Here is a 13,649-nt window from a genome sequence, read left to right on the forward strand (position 1 = left end):
TAGGAATTTTTAATGCTTGATTTTTAGAAGAGTATGAACATTTTTATTTTGAATATATGACTAAATAAGTCAGTTTTATGACTACAAAATTAAATGATATTAACTGAGGTTTTACCATGGGGATATTAATTCTCATATTTTTTAAGAGGTGTAGGTGCTGGCTGTAATACTAAAGAAGTTATAGATAGATTAAGATTTCTTAAAGCTGAAATTGAAGATCTAGAACTGAAGGAAAGAGAACTTGATCAGCAGAAGCTGTGGCTACAGCAAAGCATCAAAAATGTGATGGACGACTCCATTAATAACAGATATCCTTTTAAAGAAGTTATATATATAGCTATGTATATATATGTATGTAATATTTCTTCCAGTCCAAAGGTCAGTTACTTCTATGTTTTCAGAGTTAAGTTTTTGTGAATGTAGTGTTTTATGATATTCTTCCAATAATTTTTATTAGTATTTTTTAAATACTACCTTTTTTCAGTTAAATAGTACATGTTAACATTATTCCTGTGCAGGACTAAGAAAAAAAAAGAGTAATCTACCCATTGTTAAGATGCAATATACTAACCAGTGTGCTTAGGACAGGGTTTTGTGAATATTGTTGCTAAATACTATGGTACTTTTAAATAATTATGTTCAGTATTCTGAGGTGCTAAAAATTAAGCAACATTTAACATTGTAAATAATTAATTTTGGTTTGAAGAAGTATCATGGGTTTACAACCTGTGTATGGTGCTTTCTGCCTAATGTCAACCCAAAGACAATTCTAACTGGAGGATAGTGATCCCAGGCATGTGTATCTACCATATTCCATTGGGGAAAAAAACATTAGTGATGTACTCCATGGGTTTCTTACGCACTGTTATTTACTCTTAGAAACCTGTATGCTGATGGAAACTTTACAGTTTATCTTATACCATCTCTCATGAATTTTTGACTGATGTATACAACATAAGTCATTTTTCATGTTGTCTAATACTTTGTGGACAAGTCTGTGATCTCATTTTGTTATTTCTTTTCTGTGGGTCAGAGCTTCTCAGTAGTGTGAGAACAATGGAGGTTTTTCAAGCTGTGCCCTGTGGAGCCTCAAGATTCAAAAACATTGAAGTAGATCTTGGACTTTGCTGCTCTTTACAAAATCCTGGCCATCCACAGTTCTCCACATGACTCTGCGTATAAACACATACACACATTTAATATGCCACATGTTAGAATATTTTGACATCTTTTAAAACCTTTTTGGCTAGGGAGAGACTGCCCATCTTAGGACTAGACAATTCTTAGAAATAGCAAGGGCTAGGAGCAGCTAGGAGCATGATTTTGATATACATACTAACCAGTGCTGAGCCAAGCCTTCTCTGTGTCAGCCATACACCTAGGGGATGGTATTCCTTTGCCTTCATCATCCCAGAGACAGGAAACAGACAAGTAGGGACCACTCCTATAGTCTGTCAGAATTATTCAAACTAGCTAGTTATAATATGTTTACACTTTCCCACCTTGCTTTCCTGTGGAAAACCCAACAAAGGTTCTGGCTTAATGCTTTCTCCTTTTTCTTGTCTTCTGCTTCCTTGACTACTTTGGTCTCTTACCCATGTGGTCTGCCCATACATCCTGACTTTAGAACCTGCAAGTATCATATACTTCTCATGCCTCTTCTCTGTTTCTTTCTGTGGCTATACCTGACTGATAAATGCATATTAAACAGTGACCCAAGAAGACCCCATGTGGAAGCCCATGTGGTTACTCACCACTGCTAACAATGATATCTTCTTCCCACCCATTCCCTTTCCTCAGAACCCTATAGTATATCCACTGTTTTCCCTTTTTATCCTTAGATGTCACAGAAATCAGAATGGTTTCTTTTCAGAGCAAAGGACAGGAAGTCCCCTTTGGGATGTTGATTTGTCTTTCCCTTTCCAGACTGAAGACTTAAGTTCTTTTCATCTGACCATGTGTGGCAGCACCTTCATGCATTCAGTGATTTAGTTTTGGCCTTCAGTCTTACTTTAATCTACATGCATAGACCTTGAAATAAATGCGCCTTAATTCTTATGACAGTACGTTTTCCTATGTGACTCATGAAGACATTTGTAATTGCTTTAATGGTAAGTGCTGTTAGCCTTTTCCTCACATTCTTCCTCTGTCAACCTGTTGACCATAGAGCAATTCAGAATTCCCCCATGAACTCAGCCTAAGTCATTATTTTCAGGAGTTGTGGATATTTTGACTCACTCTACAATGTGCCAGGCTGCTTTTGTTTCTGCTTTCATGACAATAACTGCTTTTCACAGCTTTTACTTCATTGAACCCATTGCTAGGCATAAACTTGAGTGGGAAGGAGAAGAGAGCCAGGAACAGAATGGAACCTAAATCAGATCAGGAGTAAGCAACAATTTCAGAGTCAAAGAGTCAATTATTAAACTTGACTTAAAGCATGATTCTCATCAGCACTGTTTATGAAGCTATAAACAGCAGATGTGCTGGTCACAAATGAAATCCAAAGAAACCATGAGGAAAATGATTCCTGATCCTATTCCATCTTCTGCCCTTGTGTTTATCCCTTGAAATGACAACATTAGGTATTAATAACTAAAATGGGGCGTTGTAGTACCATAACTGTAGCACAAAGTGGAATATTTTTTGCACACATCTATGTTTAATTATGTGTTTTGTAAAAGTACTGCCATATGTATTGTCCACATACTAAACAAAAATCTGCAAAGTTACCTGATCAGATAGAATCTGACTTTCCATGTAAGATTATGCTAGAAATACACATGGGCTTACTGTTCAGTTTTGCCATCACAATTCCTGTGCTTTTTAATAAAGTTTGGGGAAAGTTTTATTCATCTGCAACTCCACAAGAGATCTGCTGTAAAATTTGGCTTCAGCTGAGATCATCTGGCCTTGGATTTAAATCCAAACTTCTTACTTCAGATCCACCATTGTTGCCACCATATCCTATGATCAGTATTCTTTTCTGTAATTTTTTAATACTTCTTTATTGCTTTGACCAGGTGATACACTTTTGGCCATTCAGGCACCTTCTGGTACACAGTTGGAAGTACCTATTCCAGAAATGGTATGTAGTATAAGTGGGAAAAAATGGATCTCCTATTTCAAGAGGGACAAATGTATTGTATTGAGCGGAACATGAACTAATTGAGTATGAACACTTTTGAGTTATTGCTTCCTTCCAAGTTTTATATCTAAAAGTATATTAATACTTTATTATTAATACTTTTCAGATGTCTGAAAAGACATCTGAAATTTGGATGTCTTCATTACATTGGTAAGATTATGAAAGTGGCCAGTCATTCAATTCAAAATCATTTGGTCACAATTTTTTTGAAAAATGTTTGACTTTATTTGATGAAGGCTCTCAAGGAAGGAGTAATAATAAGGCTAATATCTCTTAAAAATCCGTTAGAATGACTATAAATAATGTAAAAGTCATGACTGAGAAAAAAGTTCAATATAAATAACAATTGACTATTTTAAAATTAAGTCTGTAATAGCATATTTTTGGTTTACTGAGTTAGAAATTCATTGGCTATATGTAAATTTCATGGCTTTAGGTTTCAAATTCAGATTTTCCAAAACAAACTACTTTAAACTAGTAGTTTAACAATCAAAAAAGGAACTAGAAAACATTACTGTATTATCTATAAACTTTTTTTTTAATACAGTAGAGGGATTTTATAGTTATTCTTTATAGGAAAAGTCAGTTGTCTGCTTTCTGAATGGAAGGACAGGGTTTTGACTTGTAAAACAGCTGTAAATTAAGACAACATGTTGAGATGCTGTCACAGTGGCCCACACCAGGGGATGGAGTACATTTGTATGGAGCACTGCCAGATAGGATTACACAGTGAAAATGCCTAGTTGTTGAGCCAAATGTGGTGACATGCCTATAATTCCAGCAGTCGAGAGTCTGAGGCAGGAGAATCACAAGTTCAAGACCAGCCTGGGCTACATAAAGACCTGTGTCAAAATGAATAGCTGCTATAATTCTTTAACCAAGTTCTTGATGACCAGCAAGTGGTTTAGAGCCCTAAATATTCTATTCTGCTTTTGGTTTCTACTCATGATTCAGCTTGATGATGTTGTGTGAACTTAGTTAGATCCTAATATCTTTGCCTTAATTTTAATGTTTCAAGATAGCTAGAAGTGTTAATATTCATTTTTTTATACCCAATAACTTCAAAGGGTCAGAACGGACAAAAGAAATACCAGATAAATTTAAAGAGTCATTCAGGACCTATCCACGTGCTGCTTATAAATAAAGAGTCCAGTTCCTCTAAGCCTGTGGTTTTTCCCGTTCCTCCACCTGATGACCTCACACAGCCTTCCTCACAGTCCTCGACTCCAGTGACTCCACAGAAACCCAGCATGGCAGCTCAGAACCTGCCTGAGCAACATGTCTCTGAAAGAAGCCAGAACCTCCAGCAGATATCAGCTACAGAAATATCTTCAGGTGTGTTCAGAGCCTGTTTTAAAAATGACAGGAGAGGGAGAAAAGGCCCAAACAATGTATGTACATATGAATAAACAAATTAAAAAAAGGAATCTTAAAAAAATTTTAAAACTTAAAATGACAGGAGAAAGCGAGTATTAACAGGTTGGAGAGGTTTTGTGAATTTGTCAGTTGTGGTATTATTAGCTAACAGGTATTCTGTCTCTTTTCAGCAGGATCTATTAGTGGAGATATCATTGATGAGTTAATGTCTTCTGATGGTATGTATTTGAATTTTATGACTTATAATAATGTTTTCCTAGAATTTATGAGTGCCACATAATTTAAGAAAAATTAACTTATATTTTCTAATTGCTTTTACTGTGACTCATGATGTATTATGGTAAATCATAGGTGTTCTTCAGAATTTCTCTCTGCCTGCATTTCAAGGACAGAGAATCCATAAGGGATACTTATCACTTTCATTGAATACAATTCTAAATTGTTGGCACACTGAGCAGACCTTTGCATTCCTGAAGAATCTAACCCAAGGAGTAAAATAACATGTTACAATCAACAGGTGATCTGAAAACCCAGTTTTGTAGATAACCCAGTAGCCAGTTTCAAGTTGTCAATCTGAATCACAGAATTCTTAATAACATCAGCCATGTCATCATCTAATAGGAAATAATTCTTGAGAATTAATTAGCTACAGTAAACTAATTAAAAATTTCTCTGTGGGCTTGATCTTGTTTAATCCTACTTGAACTTTTTTGGAGGCCTTGTTCCTAACAAATATACCAAAGACTTAAGAAGTGGTGTCAGCAAGTTAAGCTAGCAAAAGGTAACTCAGAAAACTTAATAAATCTGGTGCATATTTCTGTTTTCAAAGTGGCAGGCAAACACCACCTTTGACTAGTGTTTTTAAATCATGTACTTTAGTGACATGTTCAGTCAGTAAAAATTTTAACTTGTTTTTCAAGCCAATACCCATAACCAATAAGATTACATGAGAATCTTTCAAAGTATACACTATCAATCATTAATATGATTATTACTTTATATATATTTTTTAAACCTTTGTGTAAAACATAGGAAACAATCTTGAGTTGCTAAGTTTTTGTTTTATTTGAAAGTATTTTGTTAAACATTATTGTCCATATGTAGAAATCATCTTTAACACTGAATTTGTTTTTGTTTGCAGTGTTTCCTCTTTTACGGCTTTCTCCTACCCCAGCAGATGACTACAACTTTAATTTAGATGATAATGAAGGAGTTTGTGATCTGTTTGATGTCCAGATACTAAATTACTAGATTCCATGGAAACTTGGGACTGGTTATCTACCTCTAACTATGTAACATTTTAGACTTCTTAATAACCTAAGTATTTAAAATAATGAATGTAACACCTGTTAGTTCACTGATTCTGAAGTGTTCTTCTCTAATACTTTCTCTTTTACTTCACAAAACTTCATCTATAGAAACAAAGGGCTCTGACTGCTTCAGGGGTAAAGTGATTCACCAGCCTCCCTTCCTTCTCCCCCAAAAGTAATTACATTTTGGGATTTCAACTTCTCTTCCAATTCTTAATCCTTCTGTTGCTTCCTTTCCTGAGAGTAAAGTTAAAGTGGAGTTCAGGTCATCAAAAACAAAAATGGTGGCCAAGGACTAATCACTTACACTTTTACTGCCACAAAACTGTATTTCTGTATGTCCTTCAATTCAGACATTTCACTGCCATTTATAAAGTGAAGGATGTAAATGAGGATATATAACTGTTTCAGTGAACAGATTTTGTGAAGTGCCTTCTGTTTTAGCACTTTAAGTTTATCACATTTTGTTGACTTCTGACATTCCACTTTCCTAGAGTATAGGAAAGATCTGTTTAAGTAGTTTGTTTTTAAAATGTGCCAATGCCTGTACATTAACAAGATTTTTTAAAATAAAGTTGTATAAAACATTTAATTTATTGGTCTTTCAAGAGAATTATTACAACTGAGCCATTAATCTTGTAGCTTCATCAACATTAACTGGTTCATTTTCATGATGCTGCTGAGGAATCTAAGGGGAGAAAAGTATTATTTAATATTTTAAATAACAGCAAACAAAACTAGCTTATAATAACATATAATGTTACCCAGTTTAATTTTTTCTAATCATACTTTAGGAAGTAGAACCATAAATTCTTATATTTAGACTCAATGCTTTAAGAGTCTGAATATGACTGAATATGCTATATACACCATAAAGCCAAGCATAATAGAGCAAAGTACTAAAAATTACACTGAACTTGGGGGTCGTGAAAATCTGTAAATTATTAGACTTCAATGTATTAGTTATAACAAAAGCAAATGGTTTTTACTTACCAGCTCTTTCTGCAGAGGTTCAAGAGAAAGGCCTTTTGAGAAGTGTGCAAGTTCCTTCTGTATGTTTACAAAAGCTTTATTCATTCTGTTAACTTTTTCATCATTCACAATTTTTATCTGTTAAAAACCAGGTAGAAATTTTAACTGAAAAAAAACATTAACCAATGCTCTCATAACTATTTACCATTTAAGATAAAATTTTTCATCCTTAACCTTCTTAAAGCCTCAAAGCCAGAATATGAAGGTAGTGCACATTAAAAGTTACAGTCTCATAAAGAAATTTTAGTCTTATGAGGAAATTTTAATCAAAAGTTCTTTCTGTAAGTAATAATTATGTGGACATGCCTCATACTTAAGACTTTACTGATAAAAGAAGAATGTTACCACAGTCTTTCTCCCTCATCTGAAAAAGCAGAAAACTTGGGTCAGCATCTCTGAATCCATCCTTGACCACCTTGTCTTACTGGAAGCTCCCAGCGGTTCTCTGAGAACAGCTTTCCCTGAGGTCCTCCTCTGTTGAGGCTGAGAGATTCTTACACTTGACCGCTGCTATCAACAATTTCTCCTTCAAAACCCTCAGTTCCTTTGCACCATACACATGAGGACATTCTGGTACTTCTTCCTCATTGCTGTCACTGACCAACACCACAATTATTTGCTCCTTCATAGATTCAAACCTTGACTCACTGACCTTTAAACCTGGCCTCAGTGCTTAGTGACCTGAACAAAAATCTAGTCCTATGGCCTCTTAATCTCTTGAAATCCTCTTTTCTACCACCTACCTCAGTCACATACTCCGACAGAATGCCCTGAGCTTGGTTATTACATGTAATTACCCCACCTCTTCTCTTTATAACTCACTTAGTTTACAAGCAATTCTTGAACTTCCCTGAAACTATTTCCCATCAATTTCATTAATTTTCACATCATACTTTTTTCCTCAGCCAGAACAGACTCCATGCCCAATCACTTAATCAATCACTTCTTCATACTTCCTAATTTTTCCTTTTCTTTGTCCTGATCACATCTGCCTGGCCTCCCAATTGCTGTCATTACAGGGGTTTATCACCATGCCTGTCCTCCAACAACCCCTTTTCTGAGACTACAACTAAATCTGGATAAAATCAGAACTGGCTGACTGCCTTCACTTTAAATCCATCAGCATGAACTTCAGCTTACCATTTATATAATGAATGGCAATCTTCTGACCTTCACCTACCAAAGCTACTTTCTGGGAAGAGTATTTGATACTTTGTCCAGCCATGTTGTCTGTTCAGATCTCTGTCTTAGATCCTATCTTATAAGCATAATAAAGCTTCTGGTACCTCCTATCCAAACAAAACAATCTTCCTCAAATGCACTAAGCTATTCCTGAGCTTGGGGCCTCTGCATGTACATAATGCTCCCAACATTTCCCAGCTCTACATTACTAGCTCCTTACCATTCAGGTTTTGGCTTTAATGTTGATTATAAAGACTCAACTCCAACACTCCCGTCTCTCATCATATCATACAGGTTAATTTCATTTATAGCACTTATGAAGTCATAAAACTGTTCAATTAGAAAGCCTAGCTCCTAATAATGGGACATGAATGTAAAAAGGAGACTGGGGAGTGTATCTGGGAGAGGGGTAGGGAGGTAACAGGGTAAGAGGGAATGGGGGTATGACTCAAGTGGTGGAGTGCTTGCCTAGCAAATGTGAGGCCCTAAGTTCAAATCCCAGTACAGAGAGAGAGAAAACATGGTATGGGGAGGTGAAGAGGTTTGAGGTATGCTACATGTATAATGAAGAGAGCATAATGAAACCAACCAAATACTTTTTCTTCTCTCTTTCTTTTTTTTTTTTTGGTGGTACTGGGGTTTGAACTCAAGGTCCCATGCTTGCTAGACAAGTACTCTACCACTTGAGCCATTCCATCAGCTAACCAAATACTTTTTGAAGGGGAAACAGACTAAGGGAATATAATGGAAGGGCTGAACTTGTTCAAAGTACACTGCAGGCCTCAATGAAATTTTCACAATGTAACTACCTTGTACTATTAATGATTTCCTTAAAAAAAAAAAAAAAAGCTTAATTCAGCTAGTTCTTGATAGTTATCCTGAGGGTTAAAAGACGATATATACTCCGGGAGTGGCTCAAGTGTAGAGTGCACAAGGCCCTGAGTTCAATACCCAGTATCACCAAAAAAAAAAAAAAAAAAAAAAAGGTGGTATGTCACTTTTCTATAGACTAATAGAATCACTGAGTCCTGGAGAGCTGATTCCATCTACTATTTAAACGTAAAAACATTTTCTTAAAATCTGCTAAATCCTAAAGAAATTTCTCAAATACTTTGTAAGATAAACTTAATTTTCAAATGTTTCCTTTCAAGAAAGAAAAACCTCTATCTTAATTGTACCTGCTTTTATTTGGGTTCCAAGATAAGAATTACTGAAGAGAAAAAGAGTGTGTACTGGCTGACATTCCATGTCTTGGCTCTGCTAATAGGCTCTTGAATATATTTGAGTTCAGAGATAAGAACTATTTTCCATACCATCACCCTTCTTTTTTTTTTTTCTCTTAAATGATTCTGTGCTCTATTAATGGTATTACTAGAGAAAGGTATTTTTTTTCAACTCTGCTTAATAAGAAAGGCTAAGAACTTTTGAGTTAAGTAACAGAATTCAGTTATACCATAGCTTCACAACCATGCTTTACTTGCGAACAGTAAAATCAGAGTGTTGAACAGATACTCACCTTCTTAAGATTTGTGGTAACTGGTTTTGCTTTGTTTTTAGCCTTAAAGTTTTTTTGACTGGCTATGTGAAATACATTCCGGGACTTCTGCCCTCTTAGTTTGTTCTTGGCCATTGTCTAGAAAAGAAAGGAGTTCAATGAAGCTGCCTATGTTTCTGAACTATAGATCAATTTAAGTTTTTAAAGTTAAAGCAAATTTACCAATTAAGTCTAAGAAATTCCTGATTATTCAAAAGTTGCTACATTTCCATGTCTTTTGCCCTAACTAGACTTTTTGCTCTTTGAATACAGTGTATTTATCTAAATCTGTTCTGCATCCCTAGCATTTAGCCCATGAGAGATACCCAATTAATATCTGCTGGTTGAATTTATCAATATCATCAACACAACTTTTTCTCTGTAGGATCTGACATTAACCATTACCAACCATCCCTCTGCTAGTCTACACATGACTATACTATCCTGGTTCCTGTCATACTTTAGGGACTATCTTATTGCCTTTTCATTCCTTTTTACTCTCCATTTTTTTCTCCTGAACATTCCATCAAAATCAGTTCTTGATCCTGCACTCCATACCTCCTTCAAACTACTTTCACAACTTCCGTATTTTTTCTTTGTAAATGGCTTTTTCCTTGAAACTCGGTTTTCATTGCCTATGACTTCTACCTTACAAACATCTCTCAAATCTGTTTAATAATGCACCTAAGGAATAATTTCTGAAAAATTACTAGTTAACATTTATTAAGATTTTATTATCCACACATGCACTGTATTATGTGCTATAACTCATTTACTCCTCTCCTTCACTGGGATAATAATACTTTGTGCTATTTTACAGATAAAAAAAAATTTGTACAGGTTTTTAAAAAGATGCAGAGAGAAGTTAATTTGCCCAGTTTCACACTGTCAGTAACCAAGTTATGCCAGGATTTAAAACATGCAGACTAGATTCATTTCTGTGTTACTGCTTCTCATCTAAAAATCAATTTTAAAATATGGCACATTATTGCTTACTGCTGTATTCACCGAGTCCCTTTGGTGAGATCATGGGTTGGCAAACTATGCCCATGGACCAAGTCAAGACAGGTACCTGTCTTTTTAAGTATTTATTAGAAGGCAACTCTGTTCATTAGATTATATTGTCTGGTTGCTTTGCTGCTTTCCTGCTACAACTACGGCCAATAAAGCCTAAAGTACTTATCTGATTCTTTGTTGAAAGTCTGTCACATCCTTAAGCCAGCTGCAGAGGCTCCCTTGCACAGTACTATATGATGAGTTTTCCCAATGTTAATCTTCAGTGGCTCTTCGAATACAGAAAGAGCAGAGTGCCTTAGCTTGGCACCTTACTGGTACCCTGACTCCAGCCTAAGTCTGTCAGCATTATCCTCTACCTCCACACACAGCACCAGTCAGCCCAGTTTACTAACTCTTCTTGCACGTTACATTCTTCCTTTTTCTCCTTTGCTCATATTGTATCTCTTGGCTGAAATTTATATCCTCCATCAATGTAGCTCAGAAAAAAAAGAGCAACACTTTTGAACCCTAACGCTGCTTTTGCTTAAAAAAAAAAAATGAACGCAGCAGAAAATGCACGATTATTACAGAAGCAGAAAATACATATATTTAAAACCATTCAAATTAGGGAATTAAAAATCTCTTCAATAGTAATCAAAATCCAATCTAGTATTCAACGAATTACTAAGCAGAGTGGTTTAGAATTACCAATTATACATATATATGTATACAACCTAAAAAGCATAGTCATAAATGAGCTACAATAATCATATAATAGACATGAAATATAACTAGACAATGTTATAAGCAGCATACAAATGACACAACAGAAGCAAAAACCCGGAACCTGCCAAAGAATGGCACCGGGGTTCCGGCCAGGTTCAGTAGGCTCGTTGTTCGGTAAGGCTGTCCGAAGCCGAACGATTCGGAACCGAGCTCTCTGGAACAGAAGCACAAGGTCGCCCCAGCCCTGCTTTAGCCCCGGTAAACTTCAAGCCAGCCCGCTGAATGACTGCACTAACTTCTCACCAGAACTCAAGACCCGCGTGCAGCAGCCCAGGCGCCAAGTGACGCCATCAGCACGCACACGGAAGTTCCGGGAAGAGGGATCCAGTTAAGATTGTTCTCTTATGCTGTAGTCCCGCCTACAGAGCGGAGTCCCGACCCCCGCGGGTCTGTACAGCATGCGAAGCCCCGCCCTCAAACGGAGTCCCACCCACCCGGCGTAGTCCCGCCCCCAGGGTGAGTTTCCATCCACCGTGGGAAGCCCCGCCCCATTAGCGTCTGTAGTGTTAGGCCGAGTTGCAGAAGTTTCCTTCGCTCCAGCGAGCGTGGGGCCATAGAAATGCAGCAAAGTTGGGACTTTCCCAGATGGCGCCGGGAAGCCATCTGAGGTGTTTCTGAGTCATTGGAGCGGTGAGACGGTCGCAGGAGTAGCCGTCCCTCCGCCGCTGCTCGCGGCTGGCTGGCGCTGCCCGGCTCCCGGGAGGTGGCGCTGCTCTTCTCGGCTGGCGTCAGGCTTGGCTGGCAGTAGAAATCTTGTTGCAACTGGAAAGATCTAAAACTTTCGTCTCCGAAAGGGAGCCTTTGTAACAAGCGAAATTTAAAACGCTTTTTTCATTGAAACTTCCTTGCTGCAAACATAGAACTTCTGACAGCACCATAGAGGTACAAGAAACTAGTCATAATATAAAACAAATACCAGGACACTCAAGAAAATTTAGAAGAAACACCGGTGTGTGTTTCAGTGTGTACGTTTCCCAATTAGGACGTTCTGGATCGAGTGTTTTGTTTTTTAGAAAATTGATTTAATTCTTCCAAGAGGAAATCACCATCAAAGCTAACAATTTTCGCATGTTTCTCTTCTTATTTTGTTGAGGGCATAAGAGAAGCTAGATTTCAAACAAATGTAGCAACACTGATTTTTATATTGTATTTTGAAACTTAAAAAAGAGTTGAGCCTACATTTTGTTCCAAGTACCAAAATAAAGTGAAAATACACCCTCTTTGCAAATGAGGCTCATAGTTTGTCATTTGTTGGCAATCTCACGACTAGAAATTGACAAAGCCAGTCTAGAATCCACCTGTTCAAGTCCTCTTTCCGTCAAATCAGCCATTTATCTGTCTACATAAAGATGAGTCACTTTTACAATAAATCTTATTATGTGTGTGCCCATCACAAAAAATTAAGGAATATATTAAGGAAAGAGGCATAATTGCCTGTCGGTGTATGTTTAGTCATATTTTGTGCTCTTTCTAAAGATCAATCTTTTAAAAATGTTGGTATAAAATGTCTATGAAGCTCTTAGTATGTGTGACCCACTGAGTTCGATCCTCAGCACCACAAAAAATAAAAAAATAAATAAATTGCCTATAATGTGTAGGAGAAAAAAAGAACAAAACCAAAGCTCCAGAAAACCTTTAGGTTGTTTTTACAAGACCAGACTTACAAATACTAACACAAAACAGGTATAATTATGGTTCCTTGAACGTGAAGTTATAATATATATGTGAAGACAAATGTAAAGGAATGGCATTAGTGTTAAAACCTATGGGGTCTAGCTTTTATTATGAAATGGTCATATATAAATACATACATCAAGGAAATAACATGGTTTTAAGGTAAGAGCAAAGGCAATATATAAGGTGAGGAGGCAGGGGTTTCTGTTTTATTTCTCAGGTTAGCAGACAGAGAAAATAACTTGCCAGGGTCTCTCTTCTCTTAAACAGGTATACCCCAGTACCTCCATGAACCATCTCTAGAGCAACTAATCCCCTCTAGATTATAAATATCCTTGCAGTCATAGATAACATTGCAAGATAGTGTCCAGAAGAGGTGCCTTTTAGTCTGTCTTGCTTGTTTAATAAAGGGCATGCTCCCAATTTGATCTCCTGGACCAAGTCCTCTTACTTAGGATCTCATGAATATTGGTCATATCTCCTGAATGTAGTGGAAATATTAGGTACTCATGTATGAAAATGGAAAGATGAAACATTGACACTACTCCAGGAGAGGGAGGAGAAGGGGATAAAAGACTATGATGGAGGGGGTTAATTCAACTATGATATA

General features: G+C 36.6%; 2 protein-coding genes across 6 annotated transcripts in view; one reads left to right on the forward strand and one right to left on the reverse strand.

Annotated features, from left to right (window-relative positions):
- Positions 1-6,427, forward strand: part of E2f5 (E2F transcription factor 5) — a 25,819-nt gene extending 19,392 nt beyond the window's left edge. Inside the window, exons 3-8 of one of the 2 annotated variants that reach the window (XM_020182756.2) lie at positions 147-308; positions 2,068-2,111; positions 3,024-3,088; positions 4,216-4,483; positions 4,696-4,743; positions 5,667-6,427. In XM_020182756.2, the coding sequence (XP_020038345.1) occupies positions 147-308; positions 2,068-2,111; positions 3,024-3,088; positions 4,216-4,483; positions 4,696-4,743; positions 5,667-5,776 (697 nt within the window). In that variant the 3' untranslated portion in view covers positions 5,777-6,427. The remainder of the gene's footprint in view (positions 1-146; positions 309-2,067; positions 2,112-3,023; positions 3,089-4,215; positions 4,484-4,695; positions 4,744-5,666) is intronic. The other variant, XM_020182755.2, reaches the window with a different exon arrangement.
- On the reverse strand, positions 6,411-11,751 carry Rbis (ribosomal biogenesis factor). 4 transcript variants are annotated; one of them, XM_020182757.2, is made up of 4 exons: positions 11,609-11,751; positions 9,566-9,682; positions 6,829-6,945; positions 6,411-6,523 (listed from the first exon to the last, which is right to left on the reverse strand). In XM_020182757.2, exons 2-4 carry the CDS (start codon positions 9,677-9,679, stop codon positions 6,452-6,454), a joined length of 303 nt encoding a protein of 100 aa, XP_020038346.1. In that variant the 5' UTR covers positions 9,680-9,682; positions 11,609-11,751; the 3' UTR covers positions 6,411-6,451. The 4 variants fall into 4 exon arrangements, with proteins under 4 accessions (XP_020038346.1, XP_073924889.1, XP_073924891.1 ...); XM_074068788.1 differs by lacking the exon at positions 11,609-11,751 and adding an exon at positions 11,431-11,602; XM_074068790.1 differs by lacking the exon at positions 11,609-11,751 and adding an exon at positions 11,427-11,602.
- Between the last annotated feature and the right edge of the window lie 1,898 nt (positions 11,752-13,649).

This window comes from Castor canadensis, chromosome 3, assembly GCF_047511655.1.
Source record: "Castor canadensis chromosome 3, mCasCan1.hap1v2, whole genome shotgun sequence".
In the NCBI taxonomy this organism is placed as follows: Eukaryota; Metazoa; Chordata; class Mammalia; order Rodentia; family Castoridae; genus Castor; species Castor canadensis.